Source organism: Anabrus simplex, chromosome 1 (assembly GCF_040414725.1).
Source record: "Anabrus simplex isolate iqAnaSimp1 chromosome 1, ASM4041472v1, whole genome shotgun sequence".
NCBI lineage: Eukaryota > Metazoa > Arthropoda > Insecta > Orthoptera > Tettigoniidae > Anabrus > Anabrus simplex.
Window position 1 is genome coordinate 311,949,710 of NC_090265.1, and position 26,514 is coordinate 311,976,223.

Genomic DNA, 26,514 nt, shown 5'->3' on the forward strand with positions numbered 1-26,514 from the left:
AAGGGACTAGAGTTCGAAATCCAAGCATTAGCCAAGCCCGTATGGAGAAAGAGAGGGCAAAAATTGAATGAATGACAATAATAATAATAAAAGTCTGCTCACCCAGTACGTAAAGAAGAATGAAATAGAATTGAAATGCACACGGTCCAGCCGTGTACACTGCTCAAGCTCTCACTGCCGATTACAACATATCAATCACACCTGATCGCCGGACAAGAGAAAGCGGCGAGTATATATACGGAAGCGAAGCGAGCTCGAGAAAACACTGGAACCGGGTGACGTCACGGTGATTGCGCGTGGAGGGGGAACAGTCCAAGCAGTGGTGAGACAGACTTGTAAGCTGAAAGTTCGTGAAGCAGCGCAATATAATGTGCACTAAATCGGAGCGGAGAAGTATGCATAAGGTAAGCGAAGTTGAGCTCGTAACACACTTGCATCTGTGAAAAGTATCCTGCAACAAGTTAAATATAAATTCATGGTGTTACAACAACGGGTGCAATATGTCAGTATGTATGGTCTAAGCAAAACCTGGTATTTAAGCCAAATTTTACCAATGCCAAGAGTAGTTGGTATCCGTATAGCTTCATCAGTAGTCTGGTATCTCTGGCAAGGATCACTTTTCCGCATCGCAAGATCTACACTCACGTTAGCTACATCGGAAGGAGGTCTTGCTCTTATTGATGTACAGCTTAAAAGTAAAGTACTCTTCTTGTTACGGAATCTCAGAATGATGCAAGCAGCAGGAAACCATCGCTCCAACGACTTCTTAATGGAATTGTTGTAACCCTGAAGAGTTTAAGAACCCGCCAGCATTTTATGATATATACCATCACGCGCCACATGCACGATATATGCGCTGAGAGATGAGCTACGTTCCACATGATCTCTTCTCTCCAGACATAACAACGAAGAAACTTTATAAGTATATACTTACACAGCAGTATAAAGCCCCGACAATAGTTCGGATAGCGCTGTTAATAAACTGGTCTACAGTCTGGAGGAAAATCTCAAATCGCATTCTCCCTGAAAACAATGCGTGATACTTGGTATGAAGTAATTAATGATATCATTGCTACAAATAGCAAACTCCATCGCATCCATAATGCAGGAAAACGACGCCTGTGGGTTTTGCCGAGCTCCTAGGGAACAATTCAGCATAGACTGACGCAATGTGACGTCACACAACAGGTGTGGAGGGACTTCAAAATGAAACTTCATTCTGTTATAAATCAGCCCAAGGTCTATATCGCCTCTGAGTGGACTATTCGACCTACCTTTAGCTTGAGACCAGCTTAGCTAAATAATACTGTAGTGCTCATATTAGGCAGTTATGTACATTGTGTGTTACAAGCCAAGAGACCATACACCCAACAAGAGTTCTTTGCAGACAGCAGTGTCAGTGTACACACCGTCCTCGCATCCCCCAGAAGAAGCTATATATTGGGGAGTATATGAATAAAATTGTAGCAGTCATCTAACAACGCACTTGTGTCAATAGTTCCTACTATAAACTTTCTCATCTCTGTCACAAGGAGTGTCATTAAACGAAAAAGAAAAAAACCTTGGTAGGAAGGCAATGACTATGTCGCTCGATTATCACGCCTGCTAGTACCGCTATTGTTACTGCCCTCCAGCCCTTAAGAAATCATTAACAACTTTTATGGTCATCTTTTTCAAGACCATTGCAGATCTTAAACATGCTGGCCTTTGGACCCAGGGCACCCAGGTTCGATTCCCAAATGGATCGGTTATTTTAACCTTCAGGGATTAATTTCTCTGACTCAGGGTATGAGTGTGTATGTGCCCCCGTCGGTATTAAAATTCCGTCAAAGTGAGTTCCCTTACTCGCGAATGCGCAGTTCACCTACAGGCGTCAACTCGAAAGACCTCCACCCGCCTTCTCGGAGGCAGTACGCCACTATTATTGCTGCTGAACGCGGTACAAAGACTTTACTAGTACTTTTTGATACGTTTAGAGATAAGCTCGAGGTATGAATGGTTTGTTAGTGCAGTAGTTGATTTAACGTTAGACATTTGTTCATCTTCATCAGTGTCTAAAGGCAAAGACTTGTCTATGAACCCATTGTTCTTTGCCCTCAGCCCCTCGTTTCATTTTAAATTCGGGACCATAGTGAAGATTCTGTGCCAAGTCTTGAAATAAATTTTTTCCTCGGTCCTCCTCGGCCTTCTTTCCACTGCAGTCGATTTCTTCAGTAAGTTACAGTATAACCTGGAATGTGTTGGTGAGATAGCATAGAAATATAGTATTTTGATTCACGTTTTTAAGTTACTTGTGTATGTACAGTGGTGGTGGTGATTGTTGTTTTAACTAGCCATCAATCCTCTATGTAACACTAACAAGAGAGAAAAAATGGAAGGGATCCGACACTTCGTAAAATGAAGGTATCGACCAAGGAAATACAAGGGCCATGAAGGGTATAAAAATGAAAGACTCGTTAGGCCTCGAATGATATAATACCTTTGGAGTTGGAAAAGAACAAGAGTTGACCAAGGGAGGTGAGATAAGATAGATTAAAGTGAGGAGCCTGACACAAGTAAGTGCAAGCATTATCAGGACTCTGCCAAGAGCACTGTGATCGCGAACCCACTCTACTAAGTTAATAGCCCCTGGGGCCCCTTGTAGTAGCCTCTTACGACAGACAGGGGATACCGTGGTTGTTATTCTACTCCCCCATCCACAGGGAGATTATTATGTTTGTAAGACCATGACAAGAGTCCCTAACTCTGCCAGTAAAATAAATCGTCATTTGGCATGCAAAAGCCGCTATGTGAAATATTTCAGCTTAGAACTTTGGCCGGTTTCTGTCATTTAATGTTCAATATTGTGAAAGTAATTTCAAAGAATTCACGCTCTTGATGATTTACGTGCTGCGGGTCAGTATTTATCTCACAATATTATCACGAAGCGGTTTTCCAGGCGGAACGAAATCATTTCTATCTATCTATCTATCTATGTATCTATCGATCACTAAAAGTTTGTTTAGTAAAAGAAAGAAGAGAGCAAGGTAAGTGGCCACCAATCCCGTCGTTACCTTAAAGGTGCTTTTGTTGCGGGTTTCCCCTCAGTCAAGCAGAGTGTTTGCTTGTTTGTCCAGTTAGCTTACTTAACATCTTCGCCGAAGTCAAGGTTCTAAGAAGAATCATGTTAGGTTTCCATCACCAGTGAAGGACACGATCGTGGTAGGGGAAACAACGGGGAGGGGAAGGGAGACTCTTATAAGATGACGGGGAGCTGCCTAAACCGTCGCAGACGCTTTAGATTGCGCTAAAGTAGCCGTTCCTACAGCACTATCACCATGCAGAAGATCGTATTAGCCGCATTTGCCTTTTGTCTGCTCTTTGCATTCGTGGCTTGCCAAACAGCCTACCCAGAAGGTATGACTTCATTTCATTGTTTGTTTTATTTCGGCCAAATAAGGAATACCCGACATTTGAAGTGTGCACAGGGAAATCCAACAGAGTCGAAAATTTGACATGTTACAGGAGAAGGGAAATACGTTCAAACCTTTTCTAGTGTCAATACTTTTTAAAATCTAGTCGAGTACTTGTTCTTTTTCTCTGATACTACGAAAACATTATGTTCCAATTAATCCGCGTAAATGAGTATTTAAATGAACAATATTTGGCTTGCTTGTTGTTTTAAGGGGCCTAACATCGAAGGTCATCGGCCCAAACAGTGTTTGGACTTTGTTGGTTTATACCTTGGATTTTGTAACAAATGAAATGCAGTTTGGTCTCTTGCGTTGCATAATACATAAAACCACATTGTATTATGCTAACAAACAGTATTTTAAGTCAAAAGACAGAAGATTACGACTATGATGGTTCATCGTTGTTAAGTTTTCGTGTATTACTTGGAGTTTAATTTCCCATTAATGTCCATGATCAAAGAGCAGAGAATTGGCTGCCCAGTGATCTACGTTTCAGCCTGAAGGGAGATCTAAGGCATCCTGAATGGCTACATGGTTTAACATTTCAGAAGTATATCAACAAAGTAGTATTCAATTTAGAAATAGAAAGGGCCGTGTTGTTATTACTGTGGTCAAGATGGACTCTGCTGGTTTTTCTCAATGCATCCGATTTCTTCAACTATCCATAACCTGCTGTTTATTATATTTTTCCTGTATGACCACTGCTATTATGCTATCATGTGCAGGGATTTTCATTTGACGCAATCCAAGCTGCCTGCGTATCAGTTTTGACATTCCATTTTACGCTATCAGATGACAGAGAAATGGATTTCTATTGGGTGATCTATAGCTGAGTTTTAATGAATTTTGTAGGTTCAACATATGTCAGCAGAGATTTTTTTATCGTGTCGTTGTATGACACTGGAGTGTTGATAGGACATTTTTACTACCCTTTAAAAATCCGACTACGTCTGACGGGGTTGACCCACGATCTTGGGATTTGGAGGCCAACACTCTGTCATTGGCCCTCAGTGAGAGCTCTCTCCTGTAACGATTTCACATATCGAAACAGCTGATAGAGCATCCTGCAGTGCTACCAATATCTCATTTAACTTCTTGTACTCTGTTCGTATTTTCCATGTACCATCAATTGAATGTTATTCCCATTAGTGATTAATCCTCCTGCCTAGTGGAGCTGTTCAGACAGAATGGAGAAAATATGCTCATTTTTCCCACAGGTAGGGTGAATGACATTTTCTTTTTATCATTAGTTAAACCTGTGTTCATTTGTAATCCATAGAAATACGAAGTCACGAAATGACGTGAATAGACCGTGTAAGATTTTCATTGAAAAGTTATAACTAATTACAGTAAGATGGTGATGCTGATTTTAGAGGTAAAACTGCGAGATTATGAAACGCTGGTTGTGCCTGTAAAGAGAGAGAGAAAAGAATGCTCTCTTAAAATTAGTTCTGTCACAAATATAACGCAGTATATATAACTTAAAACTAGCTGAAATAATATCCCTTTAGAGAAGGAATATAAAAATGAGAACATGAACTGGAACACATTTGACAGCAGTGAAGAATTTTAATGAAGAGTAAGTCAGGAACGAATATTAAAACTGTAATAGTCTTGAAAAGGACCTGCCTGACCGAGGTGGTGTGGACTTACTGGGTTCATTCGAAAGGACGTTCCGTTCTCTGTCAGGAAGTTTCACTCAGCCTGCACCAGAAATGAGCACCAGGTTGATACCAGGGAACAACTGTGCTCAGACGTAGACCTCTACAATACTCGTTAGAGCCGAGCTTGCTAATAGTGAAAGCTTTTACCTTTCACTCCTCCACGGGCCTTCGTGGCCTGTACGGAGACGGTACATCTTTTACTGATGTCTTGAAAGGGGAATGCAGCGAGTACACATCTAAGGCAGAAGTGATGCCATTAGGGAATGAAATGGCGTATATTAATGCCGGGAGTGTCCAAGGACAAGTTCGGCTCGCCAGATGCAGGTCTTTCGATTTGACATCCGTAGGCAACCTGCGTATCGTGATGAGGATGAAATGATGATGAAAACGACAAATACACCCATTCCCCTTGTCAGTGAAATTAACCTATTTTTGGTTAAAATTCCCGACCCTGCCTGGAATCGAACCCGGGACCCCTGTGACCAAAGGCCAGCACGCTAACCATTTAGCCATGGAGCCGGACTTCATTACGGAAGAAACCTCCGGGGATTGATTGAATGTCGAGTAAGGCAAACAAAACTTCAACAGATTGATCATACGATGTGTATTCTTCAAGAATGGAAGTACTGTGTAGTAAGTGAAATCGAATTAACGTGTGACAAAGCTCGTCCAGCAAGCTTGCAATTTCGATTAGCGGAAAGAAATGAGCTCCCAGGCGAAATTAATCTTAGTTTCTGTACGGTAGCGAAAGATGGACTCAGAATATTTTACTCACATCTAGAAATAACGGATATGAAATTGGCAAGAATTATTGCGGGTACTAAAAGCTGGGAGCGATGACAGGAAATTCCCTACAATAAGAAGAAAAAGGCCAACTTGTATTGGAAGGGTGACGTTGACCTCATTGGTATAGTTATGTGAGGTGAATGGAGCAAGTAGTGGACTCAACCACGGAGGGTAGGAAAAGCAGGAACTACTGCTCAATGATTCAAAGGTCGAAGTAATCGAGGCCAGAGAGTTAGTTGCAAAATGAGGATTCTGGAAGCTTTTAGTTAATCCACAGTGCTTTGATGACTGCTAAGTGAAAGCCATAACCATCTTTTACGAAAATATATGTACAGTATGTATGTATGTTATAGTCCCTGTCCTATACTTACTAACGTTACACTTAGTACGAGTTACTTGTATTGTGAAGTTACTAAATTGTTTATATGAGGTAGTCTTATAGAAAGCCAGGCCCGTGTTGCAGTGGTAGCGAACCTGCCTCTTACTCTGAGGTTCCGGGTTCAATTTCCAAGCAGATCTGGGTTTCTTACCGGGATCTGAGGGCTGCTCTGAGATTTATTCAGGCTACATGATTACAGCTGAGTAACTATCTAACGGTGAGGTAACAGTCCCTGTCTAGTTATCCGGGATTAACGGCCGAAAGGGTTCCTGGTACCGAACACGCGACACCTCGTAATCTACAAGCATTCGGGCTGAGCGGAGGACGCATGGTAGGCCAAGGCCCTTCGGGACTCTTGCACCATGGGTGTTTTTAATCGTAGAGAAAATGGCTTGTGATTATTTTCTATTGATTTGTTCTACGTCGCACCAATAACTGGGATGTTGGTGATAAAGGGATACGGCAGGGCTAGGATGAGAAAGGAAGCGACCGTAGTATTAGTTAAGGTACAGCCTCAGCATTTTCCTCGTTTTAAAATGGAAACCCCGAAGAACCATCTTCTAGACTGCCGACAGTGGGGTTCGAACCCACCACGTTTCGAATGCAAGCTAACAGTTTCGTAGCACAAACCACCTAGCCAACTCACTCGGTGTGTTTGTATTAATTGCATTTGATGAACGTTATGGTTGCTTGATGTCGTGAAAATGATATTCTGGTTTTCGTATCAGATGCAATGTTACCATCTAGAGGTATTTAAACAATATTGTATTACTGTATTTGAAAACTGAATACACGTAGAGTTAGTCAGCTCCCACACTTTGACTATCGAACTGAAGTTCAGCGTAGTTCATGACCAAGAGAATATTGAAATAAGTATAGCTGTGAGAAGTTCATCATCAATCTCCATCATTTTGAAATGAAATGCATCACAGGAAGCGTTTTGCACCCCGCAAAATAGGTATTTAAAAGCAAAAGCGAAAACAGCCTTTTCATTATTTTTTTTGTCTTTAAATCGCAATGGCACAGACAGGTTTTAAGTCCAGGATGGGTTAGGAAAGGGCTGAAATGAAATGTCGTATGGCTTTTAGTGCCGGGATATCCCAGGACGGGTTCTGCTCGCCAGATGCATGTCTTTCTACTTGACACCCGTAGGTGACCTGCGCTTCGTGATGAGGATGAAATGATGAGACAACACATACGCCCAGCCCCCGTGCCATTGGAATTAACCAATTAAGGTTAAAATCCCCGACCCGGCCGGGAATCGAACCCGGGACCCTCCGAACCGAAGGCCAGTGCGCTGACCGTTCAACCAACGAGTCGGACAGGAAAGGAATAGGACAAGGAAGGGAGCCACCGTAGTAGAGCTGTTTTGAGCGCAAATTGGTGAATTCGATCTCGGTTCATTCCGGTCGTATTTGTAGGTACAAAAACGCCAGCCTCTTGTCGGTAGATTTATTTGCACCTTAAAGAACTCTCGCTATACAACATTGCGGCTCCTCGTCGTCCCAGAACACCGTAAACGTAGTTAGTGACACGTAAAATCAAAAGCTTTATATTTAATTCATTCACGCATATTGTAACTGAAAGCCACAACATTCCATTCTCTTTACGACACGATTAACCAGGGAATTTGAGTTGAACCCATTCACGGAGAATGTCTAGTCACTTCTAAAAAAATTAATCCATAGTGTTGTGTGTTCCTCGCATGTAATATTTTATCAGAATTTTAATTATTATCAAAGTGTAATTCACCTCCCATGTAGATACAAACTCTGTGTGTACTCTCAACAAACATTACATCTAAAGGCTGAATTCTTTCTGAGTAAATGTATCTACGAGAACTTTTTACAATACCATGCACTCATTCTTCTTATTGAGCTGGTATACATATTGAAAATAGGGCTTGAAAGAGTAGTTGTTCTTGTTTATATCACAGGTTTCTTTTAAATACAAGATAGGTAATAATTTTATTTGTAGAAATCTTCAGTTGTGGTCTAATTCTGCGCGAAAACATGCAAGTTTTCGGTTAAACTACGTTTGGAAAGGGGTAGAACTGAGAAAGTGGTAGCATGACTGTATTAGTATTTGCTTGTTATCAGATGAGAAATCAATCACAATAAACATGTTTATGGCTGATGGTAGGCATTGAACCCACCGTCTCCTGAATGTAAGCTTACAGCTTCACGACACCTGCCGTGTACCCAACTCGGTCGGTAGTAATGAATTTTAGAGCAGCGGTTCTCATACTTTGGGAGACTGCGGTCCGATAAATTCTTTTCTATAAGACAAAGGTCCCGTTCTAACAAATTTACCGTTAAATGTGTTTCCACCTTTTAAATTTATACAGTTTTCTGACATAAGTATTATGTAATAGCGTGTGGCCTCCGGAGGCGCCTGCTGCAGGTCTTTCGAGTTGACACCGTATGGGCGACCTGCGCGTATCTCAGGACTGGACCCAACCTATGATGAATTATAATGCCGTGGACGACAAAAATACCCAACCCCCGAGTAAAAGAATGTTAAAACCCCCCACCCACCCGGGAATCGAATACGGAAACCCTTGGACCAAAGTCTAGCATGCTAACCAGTTAGGGTGGGACAGACAGCCTACAATCTACTGATGGCAGGTCATCATCATTTCAACCTCATCACGACACGCAGGTCGCCTACGGGATTCAAATCAAAATACCTGCACCTGGCGAGCCGAACATGTCCTCGGACACTCCCGGTACTAAGAGCCATAAGCCATTTCATTTTCCAGTGGTGGTTATCGCTCCTTTTGTCCTAAAATGGGTGAATATTACCGTGCAAGTTACTGGTTGCTATGGTAGTAGCTCCCGGTGTGACAGGATTGTCCACACTGTTTATCACGCATAATTTTAACACTTGGAAATTTATAAAATTCTGTGCATCAATGGTAGAGTGCCGGCTTCGGGATCCCAAGATCGTGTGTTGAAATCCTGCAGAAGTAGTCGGATTTTTCAGGGTAAAAATAATTCCATGGGTGCTCCAGCTCGTACGATGTCGGCATGAGAAAGATCTCTGGTGACGCACGTTTGCAGCAAAATTCATTAAAACTCAGCCAGAGGTCTCCCAACGGTGCTGTGTTGATTGCGGACAGTGTCGATTGTAGACACCTCATTAACAGTCTCGATTGCGGACAGCGGTTTCCATTCCTCTTCCACCCGTCTTACCAATCTCGTTCTGCTCTAGCTGTTATACAGAACGTTAGCTCTACCACTGTGTTGAGTTTTTAGTTCGTTCACGTGTTTCAGATCATTAATTGTTGCGCTATTATGTAATTTATTGAGACGGAGAAAGATAAGCCATGTGCCTTATTGCATGGTTATAGTTACAGACAGTTTAGAATTAGTAAAAATTGTGTTACCACATGGATTTGTTTGAAGGAGAGAACGAAGAAGTGTAAAGGAAAATTGTTTACTAAAGGTATGTAACAGAATCTTAACGGATTTTAATAATTTTAATATGTATAAAAAGAAGCAAAGTCATCTCCGTAGAGGCCATGAAGGCCCTTGGAGGGGTGAAAGGTAAAGGCTTCCACTATCCATAACCTCGGCACTTGATGGGGTAGAGTGGTTAGCTCTACGTCAGGGCGTCCTTGCCCCCAGGAATTTGCTATTTGCTTTACGTCGCACCGACACAGATAGGTCTTATGGCGACGATGGGATAGGAATGGGAAGGAAGCGGCCGTGGCCTTAATTAAGGTACACCCCAGCATTTGCCTGGTGTGAAAATGGGAGACCACGGAAAACCATCTTCAGAACTGTCGAGAGTGGGGTTCGAACCAACTATCTCCCGACTACTCATTTTTGGTGTAGGCTGAGTGAACCTCAGGGCCATGTGCACCTCTGGAAGTGGAAATCTCGTTTCTTAAATTTTACGACTTCCTGACGAATCTTATAGATGAGAAATAATTATAAGCCTAAATTAATACGTACATAATTAGTAGTAAAACCGACAAACTTCTTAAAAAGTGCAAACATTTATTCTGAGAAAGTAAAAAGAAAAGCAGTTAATTATGGGACTAGGTGTTCATTATTTTAAAGGCCGAGTATGGTTAACCGTGCTGGTTCATGGCGTCCATGGGTCTTCCGAGCCCCTGCCGTTAACTTCATGTGCGAATCTACACGACAGGCCTACCTCGAAGATAAGCGAGTTGCTCTAAAATAGAAAGGGTGGACGCAGTCCCGGTTAGCGCTAACAATGAAATTTTCCGCACTTGTACTAGTTATAAAAGTAAAATATAGATACTCTACTTCAGGAAGGCTTATCTTTAGGAAATAGACACATCGAGACTACTAATGGTATGTCTGCACTCGCGACTGTCCGCAATCTAGACGCAACTGAAAGGGGAAAAGCCTGAAACGAGCTGGCTCTCTTCCCATATATCTTGTGTTCGCAATCGCGACTGTTCGCAATCCCGACGACCTGCTCCCAACGGAGACCCATTTCTCTGCCAAGGTTTTATTAATGAAGTCAGAGTAAATAAGGAATTAGACAGCAGCTCTTTCAACATCGGGAGAGAAACAACTGTATTTGGGGTCTTACCAGAGACTTATATGTCCTCTACCTTACATCCTTACTACAGTCCCTAAATGCTCTTATACCATGTGCAGAGAATTTTACCCTTTATTTACAACCCCGCTTATGTGATTTCCCCAATGAAGATCTCTCCTTATATTAACAACGGGGTAAATACGGTGATCCCCATAAGAAACTTTATATACATCGACGCAGTATTGATACTACCGTTTGTCCAAGGAGGACCCAGTGATAAAAAAAAAAGTAAGTGATCACACTGCACCCTTGCAGAGCTTCTTCGGTGTTTACCTGATATCCAACGTTGCCACGGCTGCCCCTAAAGAAAATATACTCACCGAAGATTTGAGGTCTTCATCCCAGGCGCGATCAATCCCCGTCGTCAAGTAAGGATGCAAAGGGATACCATATGAAGGATAGTCTACATACTATATAAATCATGACCTTCAAGTCAAACTGTAAAATATACTGGTAACATACTGAAATAATAATAAAATAATATTAATAATAATAATAATAATAATAATATTTTATAAAAATAAAGAAAAGTAGCCACTAGTGTCCACCCTAACTCAATACCACTGTGTATGTGTAGTCTTATGACTCACAACATTCACATTTCAATAATTCATTCCACTGGTTAATACTTTTACTTTCATTTACATAACTGATTAAATTTCATTGCTTACAACAATTTTTACCATGACATTGTTACAGTTCGTAGAAATAAATTTGTGCACTGTGCAAAGACAGAAACATCAGCTGCCTGAGACATGTATCCCAATTATTATTAATAATAATAATAATAATAATAATAATAAATTCTTTTATCAAATCGTTACTGTACTTCCCATATGCAACTCGTGTTACATAACATGTTCTTTTATAAATGCATAAATGTTAAATTAAATATTCGAGTACAGTAACCTTATAATTTCCTTGCAATTTCCTTGGTTATTTGTTGTTGTTGCTTTAGAATCTAAAACTTTGCTTTACACTATGCGCGAGCATTTTCCCTATCCTATTTATATAATGTCAGAGAAATGTACTCTCCCATGTGAATAAAAATAGCTCCTAACTTATTCCAATATTTACACCAAACAGGAAAACACAGCCAAAAGTAATAACCTATCGTGTAAATTAACGCTAATTATATACAAAATATACAATGAAAATTCAGCATCGTCCATGACTTCATCCAAAGGAATACCATATTGTCACACATTTATACGACTTGTCTCAATAATTGTTGGTTTATTTCAGCGTCCAAATAAATATTAATTCGCTGAAATAACTATTGACCACAACCCAGATCCATTGTTCTTGTGGTTCACACATATCAAAATATCCTGACAGTATGAAATGCATCTCGTTATGCAAATAAGGATCGTAGTAAACAAATATATGACAATTATAATAATAATAATAATAATAATAATAATAATAATAATAATAATAATAATAATAATAATAATAATAATAATATTACTACGTGGTGTCCTAGAAAAATAGTTCCAGAAATTGAGCTATAGCAAGCGTTCATATTAAATTAATTGGGTGTTCTCTATGCAACAACATAACATAACAATAGTAGTCAAATGCACGTAGAAACTTTTATATATATCAATGGACGATGTTGTGTTACAATTAACTCGTATGCACATTATTAGGTCCCTTCACATACATAATAACCGTGACTGTCTCATCTTTATATTTACTATTCAATATTAAATCCCTTCGGCTCCATTCTGCCGGTAATATCACTCAGCTGTCACGCTGACCACTTTCATTTCAGTCAACTTGCTACACTATAAATATATCTCATTTTTCCTCTACGAATAACGTCATGTATCACATTATTCTCCTGTATACGGACCTTACAAAAATCGCTTACCTATTATCATCACCCAACTTCGTACATATTTACTCGTCAACAATTTGGTTATACAAACAGGAATTATTTATTAATATTGCTCACCCAATTATTTCATACGGTACTTGCTACACACACAAACAAAAATAATTTATTTATATGAAAGAAATAACTATTACCATCATCCATCCTGAATTTATTGATAGTGACTCGATTAACTATGATTTTAGTATTAACTCCAATATCGTCATTGCACCACGATATGCTGATCTGCATTCAAAAAATATATATATTTAATTACCAATAATAATAATAAATTCACACACGACGATCCCTTAAATATCAACAAATAAATGTGATTGTGACAAGGTAAAAGGTTAAAATTGTGCTTCGTACACACGTTACAAACAATAATAATAATAATAATAAAAATACCATCTAAGCATATCATGGTGATAAAATACCTTAAATATTTGGCTGTGTTCCCGGGACTCTTACACTAACTGCTCGCGCATTCTTACATCTAGATTATATAAAAGGAAAGTTTTAGATTCTATAAATAACATGAGGACAATACATTATCAGCAACCTGCTTCCACCGTCAGAGAAAGCGGCCATAGTAGTTTACAGACTCATGACAGAATACTTTATCTTCATCTTCTTTCTTGCAATATCCAGATTCGCTTACTTACTAATTCCCACTGTCACTTACACATTTACACACGGTTTCCTTTTTCTATAATAACACTGATACAAAATTTATTATAACACGAAACACTTCTGATATATATACAGCCTATACAGTGATCAAATGCATAAGATTGGAAATGTGATTCACCATCCTAGACATTCTTCCACATTTATCTCACGCGCAGTGAAAGTACTTTGTAGATTCAAACACCCCCTTGTGTCTTCACAAAGAAACGGCTGTGTATGGGGTTTCGCCTCCGGCCCTGGCCTCAATACTGGTAGAAAGAGAAAGTATATTCCCCCTTGGAGAACCGTTCTAGCAGCTGACTAACTACTGCCAGTAGGAAACAAAATGTTCCCAAGCCTACCGTAGTTTCGTTGACTGTTATAACGTTGAACTTCTCGTACGGGCTAATATACTAAAGTCGCGTACGCAGGACTCAACTATTGTGTAATTCCAAATCTTACTTCAGTAATACGTGAATCTAACATTGTAAATTACATTAACTGTTATTTAGTTTCATGATATTCTTATAAAACACTTACATAGGCAACTAGCGTTAATAAAAATTAACTTTGCCTGAATACACTGGTAAAAGCTCTTTGTTCGTTAGAACAATTCTTAAACTGAGGAGCTGTGTCCCCGACACGTCTTAACACAACGACACTCTCGATGATGACTGAGGGTTCAGAAATGCAGCTTCAGGGAAGTTGGCGCACTACTTGGCGGTATGATACAAACTTTGACACTTAAAAATCCCCACTGGCGGCACTGGAACAGCTCCCAAAAAAAATTGCTTAATAAATGAAGTGGCTTCCACACAAAATTTCAATATCTGTTCGCCAACATATTAAAGTAGTGTGCTCGTGAAATTGTTCGTAATTTTTCTTGTAAGATCGGCGGCGTTAGCTGGATTATATCTCGTTATGCACTGCCTAGCATACTCCATGATGGCAGGGGCTTCACAGTCGCGTTGCTACCCAGCAATTGAATACGTAATTATTCCAATTTACTTTCAATAAGCTATTTGCTTGTTCCCAAATTTCCTCCACAAATACTAACATCTTGCTGTGAAAATATCTTCGTTAAATATTGGTCTGGATTGCAGATAAGTTACACACAATATCGTCCCGCTACATTTAAAAATATTCAAATACTGTGACCTGATTGGAGCATACATACGATGTTCAATTGTATGGACGGGTCCATTTCAAACCAAGGGAAATCTGGTAGTTCCACTCGTCATTTTTGTCTCACTCTTTCACGGTACTTTTACACTGTTACTGCGTAGTTACAAAGCTGATGCAACACCAGGTGTTCCCAAGATAACGATTTGTTCTAGAAAGAAAAGAAGCGTTGGTTTCTACTGAAGATTTTTTCTCACGCACTCAGCCTCTTGAATGTCACAATAATATAATAATGATAACGCATATGGAAATTATTATACGTTCCTTTATATAATTAATTTAATTTGCCAATCAGACTCATCTGATGGGTGCAATACAACAGTTCAACCTTATGCCGTTCGCCGTACTTCTTATCGTATTGTCTATTACCGTAATTTACCATGGTCAGAACTGTGTATTCAATCTACCGTAAGGGTAGCAAGATATGGGTTTCAGCAGGTTCTTTCTGCTCTCTTGTAAAATTAGTGAAATGCCACTTTACCTCTGATGTCCAGATATTAAGTTAAGCATCATTGGGTGTTGTCAGTGCTTGGGGGGACTGATTAGGACGCAGACATTTAGGTTTGTATGAGATATTTTTTAAATGTTACGTATTTAATATAATATATTTAATATAAATTATATACAATATATATATAAGATCATCCAGATGTACAGATAGAGTAGGGAAATTCTCGAAAAGCCGGGGAGTTTGAACTGAAAATCTAATTCTCTGAAGCTCTTGCGCCGCTCAGCTTACTGAGCTGTATGTATCGGAATTACGCTACAAAGTGAAGTTTGGATCTGCCAGTAGGCTGGGAGAATATGCAGCCTACCCTGTTACTTGTGTGGCCGTATCTCGTGCAGAAATCCAAGAAATCCAAGTTACAGTACAATAAAGATTGTTTGCAACTGAATTTGCTTTCTTTAAAAAAATTTACCAACATTTATCTAGTATTTCATGAACTTTCCTAGGATGGTGATATTCGATGTTGAGAGGGAGGTTAATATAACCTTGATTATTTTCTGAACTATCTGAAATAACTAAGTTAATAAATCATTGTTCATATTTGATTCCAGGCCCCTGTGAGTCCGGCACAGTAAAGACTGTGGATTGTAATACCTGCACTTGTACAAAAGATGGAAAAGGATACGTGTGCACGAGAAAGATGTGCGTAAGAACTAAACGAGGTAAGTGTATATTCCCTGCCAATGAGATTCGGCCTTCTGAATATGATTATTCAACTCAGTTTTTCGAATGGAGTCCAAACTTATAAACAAATATCGACAATAGGAATTAAATGTGGTTTAGTGACGTAAAGCGTGGTTGATAGTATCTGATCAGGATGTTAAATGATGATTTGAATTATCTGTGTACTTATATAAAGCAATGACTACAGAAGCAAAGGTACCTGGCGCAGTGAACCAGAATTTGAAAATAGGACTTGTGTTCATCTGAAATATAAAATTAGGTACGAAGAAGTTTCATAAGTTGTACTTTCAGAATATATAGGAGCACAGTGTGTATAGTACACACGTTTTAAAACATGTGTCATTGCCACCGACTAATTGCATCTGTGTACGTTTGTGGTTAATTACCAACACATGAAGAAGTTAGTGTGCTACTAGCTGTGCTCCAAGATGTATATAAGGAAAGCTGAACAGTGGTCATATGTGAAAACTGAAGTCTCGGTGCAGAAATGAATGTCAGTGACACGTGGGGTCAAAATGAGTGCTGACTTGTCAAACGTATCCAACCTTCAAACACAGAACTGTAGCACCTGTTGCACTGTCGCAGAGTGGACGTTCGTGTTCATTCACACAAAGATGTGAGTGGTCCTTATTCGAAAGTGCTTCAAAGGAGACAAGCGTTAGAATGTGAAGGAAGTATCCATCCATACGGGTATTTCTGTCCTGACACGGTTCAAATTATACCGTTAAACAGGATTTTCACATGAACAAGATTTGTGCGCCTAATAAAATAATGACTGATATTTATGTAACGTTTGATTGCCCAGTATAAAGTCTATGCACGTTAGGCTGTCTGTGGACATGTACGGTTTTCTTCGTGTTTCTTCCAATGCTCTAAAGTCGACTTATTTCCTTGGAAACGGATATATGTTATTTGGTAGGATTCGCAGATGAAGTTGTAGTTCTGTATCAAAGAGTAATTCCTCACTGCAAGTTGATAGGGAAAATATTGAAAGTTATGTGTTAACCGGGTGGGCTATTAGTGTTCCCAGTCAAGATCAGTGTAATGTATATAAACTGCTGTCTTTGTTAAAAATCAAGTATAAGTTAATGTGTTTTTCCAACAGAAGTACCCCTCTGGTGAGGTTCTCCAGTTTTGGATACTTGGGTTTTTGCATGACGACTGATATTGACTCGCTATTGGATGTACTAGCAAGAGTTAATGCTGGCATGCGGTCAGAGGTGTATTCGGATACCAGAAGATTCCTCCGAACCTAAAACCCAAGGTTACCGCAGGGTCATTCGCCCAGTACTACTCCATACGGCGGAATGTTGGCCTGTGATGAAGAGGCATGATCAGACCCTTTATGTGATGAAAATAAGGATGCTAAGGTGATAGCCGTGTTCTCCTTTTTCACAATTGGCTTTACGTCGCACCGACACAGATATATCCCATGGCGATGGTCGAATAGGAAATGACTAGGATTAGGAAGGAAGCGGACGTGGCCTTAGAAAGGTACAGCCTCAGCGACCTCAAGGATAAAGAAGCAATGGATTCTCTACGGGAGTATGTGCTATACGCAGGAGTCCACCCATCTGACACTGAAGACCGGTGAAGTGGAGAGCAAGTTATAGAAAGGTGTCCTTTCAGCCTGACGGGAATAGAACCAGTGAAGGAGAAGCGCTCTACAGTAGCAGCTCCGTTCAACGAGCAGAATTCAGTGGTATTTCAACAGTTTATCTCCTGAATGTACACATCATCAGAAACCCAGCATAACTTTGTTCAGATTATCAGACACAAATTGGTAGCAGCAGCTGAGCACACTCTGGTTCAGGTTAAAAAGCAGAAGGTGGTATGTTCCTACTACAGGATAACTGCAGCACTGAGCTTCAGACTGTCAGATAGAAGCTGATGTGTTTTCCAACAGAATTACTTCTGAAGGCATACTGGAGCATCTACTGACAATGTTTCAGTTCGGATCACTGAGCACAAGGTGATATTATGTCTTTCTACAGATTAACTTCTGAATACGTACTGCAGAAGCTATCGAGTATGTTCCATTTTAGGCCACTGAGCACAAGGTGATTCTTCAGATATGATAACTCGTAATCGTACTCTGCAAACGTAACTGAACATCTTCCTCAAGAGGGCATATGATCTAGATATTAGGTCCCTTTAAAGAAAAATCCTCTTCGTTAACATCACCATCATCATGTTTTGCAAGAGATGCTTTAATATCTGTGCTGGTCAGGATGTATGCATGGGTCCCTATTCGGTGACGCATCACAAGGCTTCGTCATCAGCAAGCCTACCATATACATTAAGAGTCTTGGCCTAATTTACTATCAAACGAGATAATGAACAGGTGTTTACAATGATTTTTGACATCATGTGTCACCATAATAATGTCTAATTTATTCCATCAGTAGTGTCCGGTACGGTGACTATTGTTACTGTACGATCTGTTAGATGACCGCCAACACATAACTGCTTAATATTTGTTTAACAGGTTTCACAGATAATTTAAGTCCTGTTAGGACTAATATTTATTCAATTTCACTCAAAACTAAACAACCTATTCATGACTTTTTAAACGGCTTGACATTTAAGTTCCAAATGTCGGCTAATCGTCTGAATGGACATCTATTGTAGAAACTGGTACGAAAAAGCACATTCTGGAGGTATGACTTGTAGGTGTATTTAAGTGTAATCTTCTGCCTGAGATAGAATTTCTATGTATTATAGACTTAGAAAAGTGGTATTTTGTATCAATGCTCAATCAATCTGTGACAGTGAACTAACTTATGCTAAGGCATGGGCACATTGCTGTTCGCTGACCCGGCTCAGTCCACGATAGTATCACTTTACTGTAGCTACTGCCCAGTTAGAGCCTTATTTGATACTGAAACAATAAGCTACTCCTACGAGAAAGTGGCTACCCATTAAAATAAAATGCTCTTGTGCCTTATACTTATCTGTAATCTCTAATAAAATTTGTTTTTCTCGTGTTGTATGTTTATACCAAATGCACGTGCGACTGGTTGACTGTATGGTCAGCATACTGGCCTTCGGTTCAGAGGGTCCTGGCTTCCATTCCCGGCCGAGTCTGTGATTTTAACCTACATGGGTTAATTCCATTATCTCGGGGCTGCGTGTTTGTGCTGTCCCCAACCTCCCTGCAACTCACACACCACACATAACACTATCCTCTACCGCAATAACATGCAGTTATGTACACATGGCAGATGCCGCCCACCCTCATGGGAGGGTCTGCCTTACGAGGGCTACACTCAGGTAGAAATAGCCACACGAAATTATATTACCACATGCACGCTTCTTGCTGGTATCCATCTCCATTTTTACGAAATTCCTTTCTGCAGGAGAAGCAGAGAAATGACCAGCGGCTGCGCAAGGTGGAAGCGTAAAAGTTGCTCTGATATTGTTTTTACACTCTTTTGGTAGATGTTAGAAATACGAGTACCTGCCACTGCCTTCAAAATTCACATAACTTCTGATTAATTGAACTGTTAGTTAACATAGAACACGGGTTGGTGAAATGCTTCCATTTTAAAATATTGTATTGTTAAATAAGTTTACAGTTCTTAAATAATATGTGTTAGTTGTGCTTGTAATAGACGTTGATGAAGCTAACTCATTCTTAAATGTTGTGGTTGGTGGTATTTTCCTTTAATGAATATGTCGGTATCTTTGTCCAGGAAACTAGTTAGTAAGTGGAACATATTTGCTTATATTTTGACTCTGTATGTTAAATTGGGTATCATGGTGGGGAGGAATACGAGTTTATACTTTAGAATTACTTTGCAGGTAAAGTATGATCATTTACAGAGTATTTATTTAATGTGTCACCTATGAGACGTCAGGTCTTTGTTCTCCGGTGTTTCTGGAGATAATTTCAATTTCGTATTTTAAATGTGTAGGTAGTCAAACCCAAACAAATAATGCTCGTTAGGTACATCAGATGACATTCGGTGTCAACGAAAAACGTCATGTTGTTTCTGAGTGAAAGTGAAATGTTGTTTAAGGTATAATCTTACATGTCCAATCGATACAGCGATCTCATACTATTTTAGTGCTATATTCCATTCAAGGATACTTATTGACGGTGGCAGTACAGTAAGAGAAATATTTAGTATTTCCAGTTGGGGCTGAGTGAGCCTGCTGTATGACAGTTGTGCGGAGGCAGTGAGATCAAGCATGTCAGGCGAACACGATGCAGCGAAGAGGTGTACCGAAATGTGGAAGGGTAGGATAGGGGGAAGGTATGGATCATTCGGTGTGTTTTTTGTTGTTTTCGACTTCATCCAACATTGGCTGTGAGGAAACTTCGTAACCGCAGTATTGATACAGCTCGGTGCGGAATACCAGTCATGATATTTGCACAGAACGACTTGATATTTATGTTCTCATATCAGCAACACAATAATGCCTACCATATTCCATTAGGATAGTCAGTATCGTACAGGAAATGATGGACGAAATTCTATCAGAGAACGAAGAATACTTTTAATTCAACTCATTTATGGTAGTTAATGAGTGGCAAAACAAGAATGTTTCCCAAACAAAAGAGCAATTAACAGATAATTATTACCGAAACACATTCGGTATAATAGATTTACGTCCCACTTGCCATACCGGTACATGACTTAACTGACGTCAACCTCGCCTGACTTGCCTGGTCTCGCTGCCCCCACACTCCTGTCATACAACAGCCTCACTCAGCCTCTTGTTGTACTGTCACCGTCAGTAAATAACCTTGAACGAAATATCGCACCTGATTAATATTGAGTCCGCTGTGTCAATTGGGCGTATAAAATTCCACCTCAAACCTAGAGCGGTCGGGTGGAAAACGTAACGTGAACGTTCGGGCTGGGTCTGGTAGACCCAATATAAAAACATTTATCGACACCTTTTTAGAAATTCACTTTCACAAAAAAGATATTTTACAATTTAAAAAATTGTCACAATATCAATACCCTGAAAACATTGATTTAGCGTTAAAAACACACGATGATATGGAAATTTGTGTCGAATAGTATATACTTAATATATCTGTCGTTTAACACAATTTCCAAAAAATTAACACAATGATTCTCAGTATGCCAGCCATTTCTTCCATTTCACACACGAAACCCTAACATTATTGTTTATTGAAGATTTAAATACGGAAGAAGAAGCTTTGAAACTTAAACCACAGAAAATAAAATTATCAGCCTGTTGGATAGATTAGGTACGTCAATGATTGGGCCGAGCCTGAAATACTCACTGCTACTTCGCGCAAGTCTCAGAGAAAGACTAACTGATGAATTTCCTAGATAGGAACTGCAACGCATTCTTATGACCATTACAGGAAGTTACAGATACGACCAGCTGTCTGAATGCTGAAGCCTTGGGGTAATAGCAAAATTTCATACTGCTGGGTTATTTGTTTGGACTGACTCTACCTACATATTACAAAAAGGAAATTGAAAATATATTCCGAAACAATATAGAAAAGTCGCGTGATGACTCTTAGGTGACACCTTGGTATATTTTAAAATGAAAGTGAGACGATCATTTAATATAAACACTGAATTAGGGAATAGACGCACGGTTTATAGCTCCAGTAAGCGCCTCTCTAATGAAATAAATAACTAAAAGTAAATTACAACTGAATATTTAAACTTACGGTATGGGTATTTTAAAAGATACGTTAAAGTATATTTAGTTCCATAGGAATTCAATCACATGACGTTGCCACTGGTACGACAATTAAAATGCTTTTTCTTCAGATAACCTACCTCGTTCTCTCTTACCTGTACTCAATTTATCTGGAAAATCTTCAGACTGTTTATTTTCTTCAAGCGTCTGGCAGCAGTCTCAACGGTTCCCTACCATTCAGTTTCAATTACTATTTTCAGTTTTAATCAAGTTTATGACGAATGTGTAAATTGCGAGTAACTCGTAAATAGCACAATCATTCGCATACCTGTGCCCCTCTGTAGTATAAAGTTTACCTTCTGCTATATAATAAACATTGATTCTTGAATATTTTAAGTAAAAATATCTGGTCAGAAACGAACCGGAACTGTTTACTTAATACAATGTTACATTTACATAACTAATGTTTCAAATATTTACAATGTTGAATAGGAAATTCATTTCTTTAGATCCTTAGTTCGGTTTATTGCTATACTGTACTTTGAACGTAATTGATTGGGAATATTATTTCCCTTTTGTTGAAAGTAGGGTAAACATAAGGTGTTGTTAGATATCGCAGAAGTGTGAAGTGCTGAACTGTGCATGCTACTGGCAGGAAAATATATTATGGTGCCGAAGAACCCAATCACTAAATCTGCCGTAGGGTGGCTGAGCCCCGGAAAACCCACGTAGTCGCTGCCTATAAATTAAGGAATATTTGACCTTTGTGTAGATGTACATGAAATACACTTCCATCCTTTGAAAATAAGGATATACGCTCTAGAGTAAAATAATACTAATGATGGTACAAAATCGTGAGTGTATTCAAGTTGTTTGGAAATTACGTATTTTGGTTATTTCTAGTATTCCTACCATCATTTACTAAATGTTGACTCTTTAATATATATTCCAGATGCCGAAAGCCTTGATTCATGTAAACCATATGAATCGTATACTCATTCCGATGGCTGCAACACGTGCACATGTCCCGCAAGTGGCAAGAAATCGCAAGCAGCATGCACCGAGATGTTCTGTCTGCAAAAACAGTAACACAATAATCATGCTTCTCGAAGTAATGGTTGCATCCAGGTAAGTCATTGTGTATCAAGGTATCATATCCCCGGTTACGATTCTCATTTCCCTTCAGTGTCACCCTTCTTTCTTCTTTCTTCTGTCGCCCACCCTGGTGTGAACTTGGCCCTGTTTTACAAACAGATACCCATCCTGATGCGAACCATAATATTGGAGAGACATATTTCACTGTTGCATGTTTCTGTGGTGTATAGAATCTTGGTGAGTTGTTTGTTGTATACAAAGGGCTGCACATTTAGACAAACGCGAAAAGTCAGTCCATCAGCCAGATAAATTAACCAGAAGTGAAAAAAATCCTCGACTCCGCAGGAAGTCGACCCAGGACCCTCTGAGCCGAAGGTCATTACGGTGGCCATTTAGCCAAGGACCCGGATTACTTTCCAGAATCACTATCATATAAGTATATTTGAGAAAATATGTCTGAGAAAAAAACAAAAACAAAAACAAACCCCATGGCCCTACAGCCCTTGGAGGGCCTTGGCCTGCCAAGTGACCGCTGCTCAGCCCGAAGGCCTGCATATTACGAGGGGTCGTGTGGACAGCAAGACGAATCTTCTCGGTCGTTATTCTTGGCTTTCTAGACCTGGGCCGCCATCTCCGCGTCAGATAACTCCTCAATTCTAATCACGTAGGCTGAGTGGACCTCGAACCAGCCCTCAGGTCCAGGTAAAAGTCCTTGACCTGGCCGGGAATCGAACCCGGGGCCTCAGTGTAAGATGCAACCACGCTACCCCTTCGTCACGGGGCCGCCCATGTCCGAGACATAGCTTTTTCTTTGTGGCAGGCTTACTGTTTGAACAGTCCACTAGTGTATGTTCAGTCCTCGGCCCAAAGGCTGGTTTGATCCTGAATATCTCCACCATTAGCTGTCATAGATGACCTAGGCATCACTGAAAAGGCGTACTAGGGAAATGAGGAGCGAAGTAGTTTCCCGTTGCTTTCCTCACACTGAACCAGAAGTTGCTCACACATCACACTGCCAAACCCACTGAAATGCATGCACAAACCCCATGTTCAACATTTTGACTCCATTCATAGCAGGGACTCACTGCAAAAGGAATGGCATTACTAGCATCACTCATACCTCAGTCACTTTCATATTTTCAAAACTAATGATAAGACTGAGACAGATCAATGAAGGTAACAAAATTACTCTAGTCCATACCAATAGGCTCAGAGAACTGTAAACACTAGGTCTCGCCAACAAAGGCCTAAATAAACGCTCAGCTGTTTGTTACTACAAACCATGATGTAGACCACCACCTTAAGCCGGGCCCGTGGTATAGAGGTAGCGTACCTAATAGGCTAAACTTCACTTTGTCAAAATACCCTACAACACACCATACCACCAAAAACCACAGAAATATGCAGTAGTGAATACAATCCTGCACGCATCGTTGTTTCGCCTACAAAAACGGGAATGTGACGATGTTGTCGGAGAAATACTTACCCGCAATACATATCTAAAAGGACGAGAATTATATTTGGTATTTCTCCCACAATAGGCCCTATTGAACCTGAAATGACATAATCTCTCCGGCCATAGTTCTAAGCTGATATATTTCATACAGGGCGAGTTAGCGGTGCGGTTAGGGTCGCGCAGCTGTGAGCTTGCATTCGGAAGATAGTGGGTTCGGACACCACTATCGGCAGCCCTGAAGATGTATTTTGTGAGTTCCCAATTTCACTCCAGGCAAATGCTGGAGCTGTACCTTAATTAAGAGCATGGGCCTTCTTCCTTCGTGTACCATCTTTGCCATACGACCTATCTGTGTCGGTGCGATGTGAAGCAAATTGTAAAAGGAATACACACCTAACTAAACTCATTTCTTTAACTGCGACTTAAAAATGACTCCTTACAAGTTGGCGATGGGTGCAGACCTGAGTCAGACACACCGCAAATTATTTTTCCTTCAACAGCGGTACGTTTTGCTAATAGAAAATACCTGTTGGGTGCCTGGAAGATACATTTCCAACTAAATATACCGTACTCATAATTACAAAAAATTACAATATAAGCTAGTAAATCTCAGAATGTGTCCTTTGATTCAGAAATTCAATTTGAAAGGTAGCCTTTACTGTAAACGAGGTTCTGAAGAGAGGAGAAAACTGGTTAAGGATCAAGCAAAGACAAAGAAAATTACTTACATTCACATAAAAATATAATTAAATACAAAATACGCTATTGATTGAATGAAATTTGCGCCTCCGATTAGCGCTATTAGCTGCCACCCTCGGTGACACAGGTTTGATTCCCGACACTGCCAGAAATTAAAAAAATGACTGGAGGGTTGGTTTGTGGTTAAAATGTTACATGCAGCTCACTTCCACTGGGGGCGGGGTGTGCCTGAGGAGAGCTTCACGACATCGGAACGTGTACACGAGTTTACTTCACTTTTATTGAATGACAATCGGCTAATGAACCGCTAGAAATATTATTGTGGCCGAAAGTTCTTCCAAATATTTATAGTGAATGAACTGAGTTTCTGTAAACATTAACATGGACATTCTCTCTTTCTAATAGGTAATATTCCTTCGAATCATTGAATAATAATTCCAGAAATTCAATAGACTGAATTGCAGATTTGTAGTCATTATTCTTTCTCTTGACGATCTCGTTTTCTTGAGGACATTCACCGCACTTAAATCGCTACGGTGGTACATTTTAATACCAGCGCGTGGGAAGTTTAAATGTTTCTTCATACTTCAAATAAACAAAAATCTGGTTGTTAATGCTATGGAATAAATGAGCCGAAGAAGTCTAAAATCACCAACGCAGTTAAAATCCCAGGCCCGGCCAGAAATCGAACTCGGAGACCTAGTACGCCGACCGTTCAGCCAAGTGACCGGACTAATTCAAATTGTGTTTCACCGAGTAGGTTGGCTGCGATGTTTGGGCTGCGCATCAGTAAGATTGTAGGTTCGAATTCCAGCATCAGGAGCCTTGAAAATTGTTTTCCCTGTTTTTCCAATTACACACCGGACAAATACTGGAGCTGTAACTCAATTAAGGGCCCGGCCACTTCTTTCGCAACCCGGCCCCTTTCGTAACCCAACGTCGAGCATCAAAAGACTTACAGAAAACGGCCGAGCTTCCTGGAGCCCCAGCCGAGCACAACTGTCTCAGTGGTGCAAGGTGATTTACGACCTATGTGTGACATTGTAACTGTGTACATTCGTTTAGAATCAAGAAATACGTTGTCAACAATATTTCCATACCAATCAAACGGTGCGTAGTTTACGTCAAAACTTGACGTCATAACCCCGACACTGCCCCCTGCCCCGCTTAATTTTTAACTCCCTATAACATAAGAAGGTATGCGGTGAATTTTTGTGTGGGTCTTTTACATTTTTAGACGCGAGTTTTTTCAATTATTCAGGTTATCTAATAAATTGTTACCCACTTTGAGTTGTAAAATAAATATTGTTCGAAACTTTGTCAATATTATTTCTATTTTTATTTTTTCTCACTATTGTTATGATGTAGGCTAATTCTGTAATATTTTGTGAGTTGAAGGACTGGTATAACATGTATAATTATGTTTTAAGAATTAAATGTTTGTTTCCAGGAGTAACGGGAGACCAATCTACTGTCGAATCGGCAATTGAAACTTCATATCGATCACCACTTGAACTTTGTCGAAATTATACATCTTTGAAACTCTGTAAAAGTAAAAACAATAAATGTATGCACATTAATATGCTTCCTATTGATTCTGTTTTAAAAAGGAATTCCTCATTTTGAGTACCTAAATTATATTTTATTAAATGATTTAGAACATCCTGGTAGCACCAAACATATTCCACGATTATTGCCATTTGTGTAGACAGCAACATTTACCGAAGTTAGAGAACGGTAAACCCACTAGTCCTCAGAAGATGAAAGTCAAGTTCCATTCCCTGCCTGGATATGTGTCTCAGATGTAGAGCGCTGGCCTTGTGAGCCGAAGTTTGCCGGTTCA

The 26,514-nt window shown here is 39.9% G+C and overlaps 2 protein-coding genes across 4 annotated transcripts in view; one reads left to right on the forward strand and one right to left on the reverse strand.

Annotated features, from left to right (window-relative positions):
* The window catches only part of LOC136864680 (protease inhibitors), a 185,330-nt gene that overhangs the window by 133,770 nt on the left and 25,046 nt on the right, over nucleotides 1–26,514 (reverse strand). The gene's annotated exons all lie outside the window — the stretch shown is intronic.
* LOC137503707 (protease inhibitors-like) lies at nucleotides 3,248–26,251 on the forward strand. Its single transcript, XM_068231092.1, has 4 exons — nucleotides 3,248–3,396; nucleotides 15,652–15,762; nucleotides 22,374–22,549; nucleotides 26,122–26,251. The coding sequence occupies exons 1-3, from the start codon at nucleotides 3,318–3,320 to the stop codon at nucleotides 22,508–22,510; spliced, it is 327 nt and encodes a 108-aa protein (XP_068087193.1). The 5' UTR covers nucleotides 3,248–3,317; the 3' UTR covers nucleotides 22,511–22,549; nucleotides 26,122–26,251.

Excerpts from the sequence above, each read along its gene's own strand:
- LOC137503707 (XM_068231092.1), top strand. The coding sequence starts at position 3,318 with ATGCAGAAGATCGTATTAGCCGCATTTGCCTTTTGTCTGCTCTTTGCA. Across the intron at positions 3,397-15,651 it reads CCAAACAGCCTACCCAGAAG|GCCCCTGTGAGTCCGGCACA; the intron begins GTATGACTTCAT and ends ATTTGATTCCAG. Across the intron at positions 15,763-22,373 it reads GTGCGTAAGAACTAAACGAG|ATGCCGAAAGCCTTGATTCA; the intron begins GTAAGTGTATAT and ends TATATATTCCAG.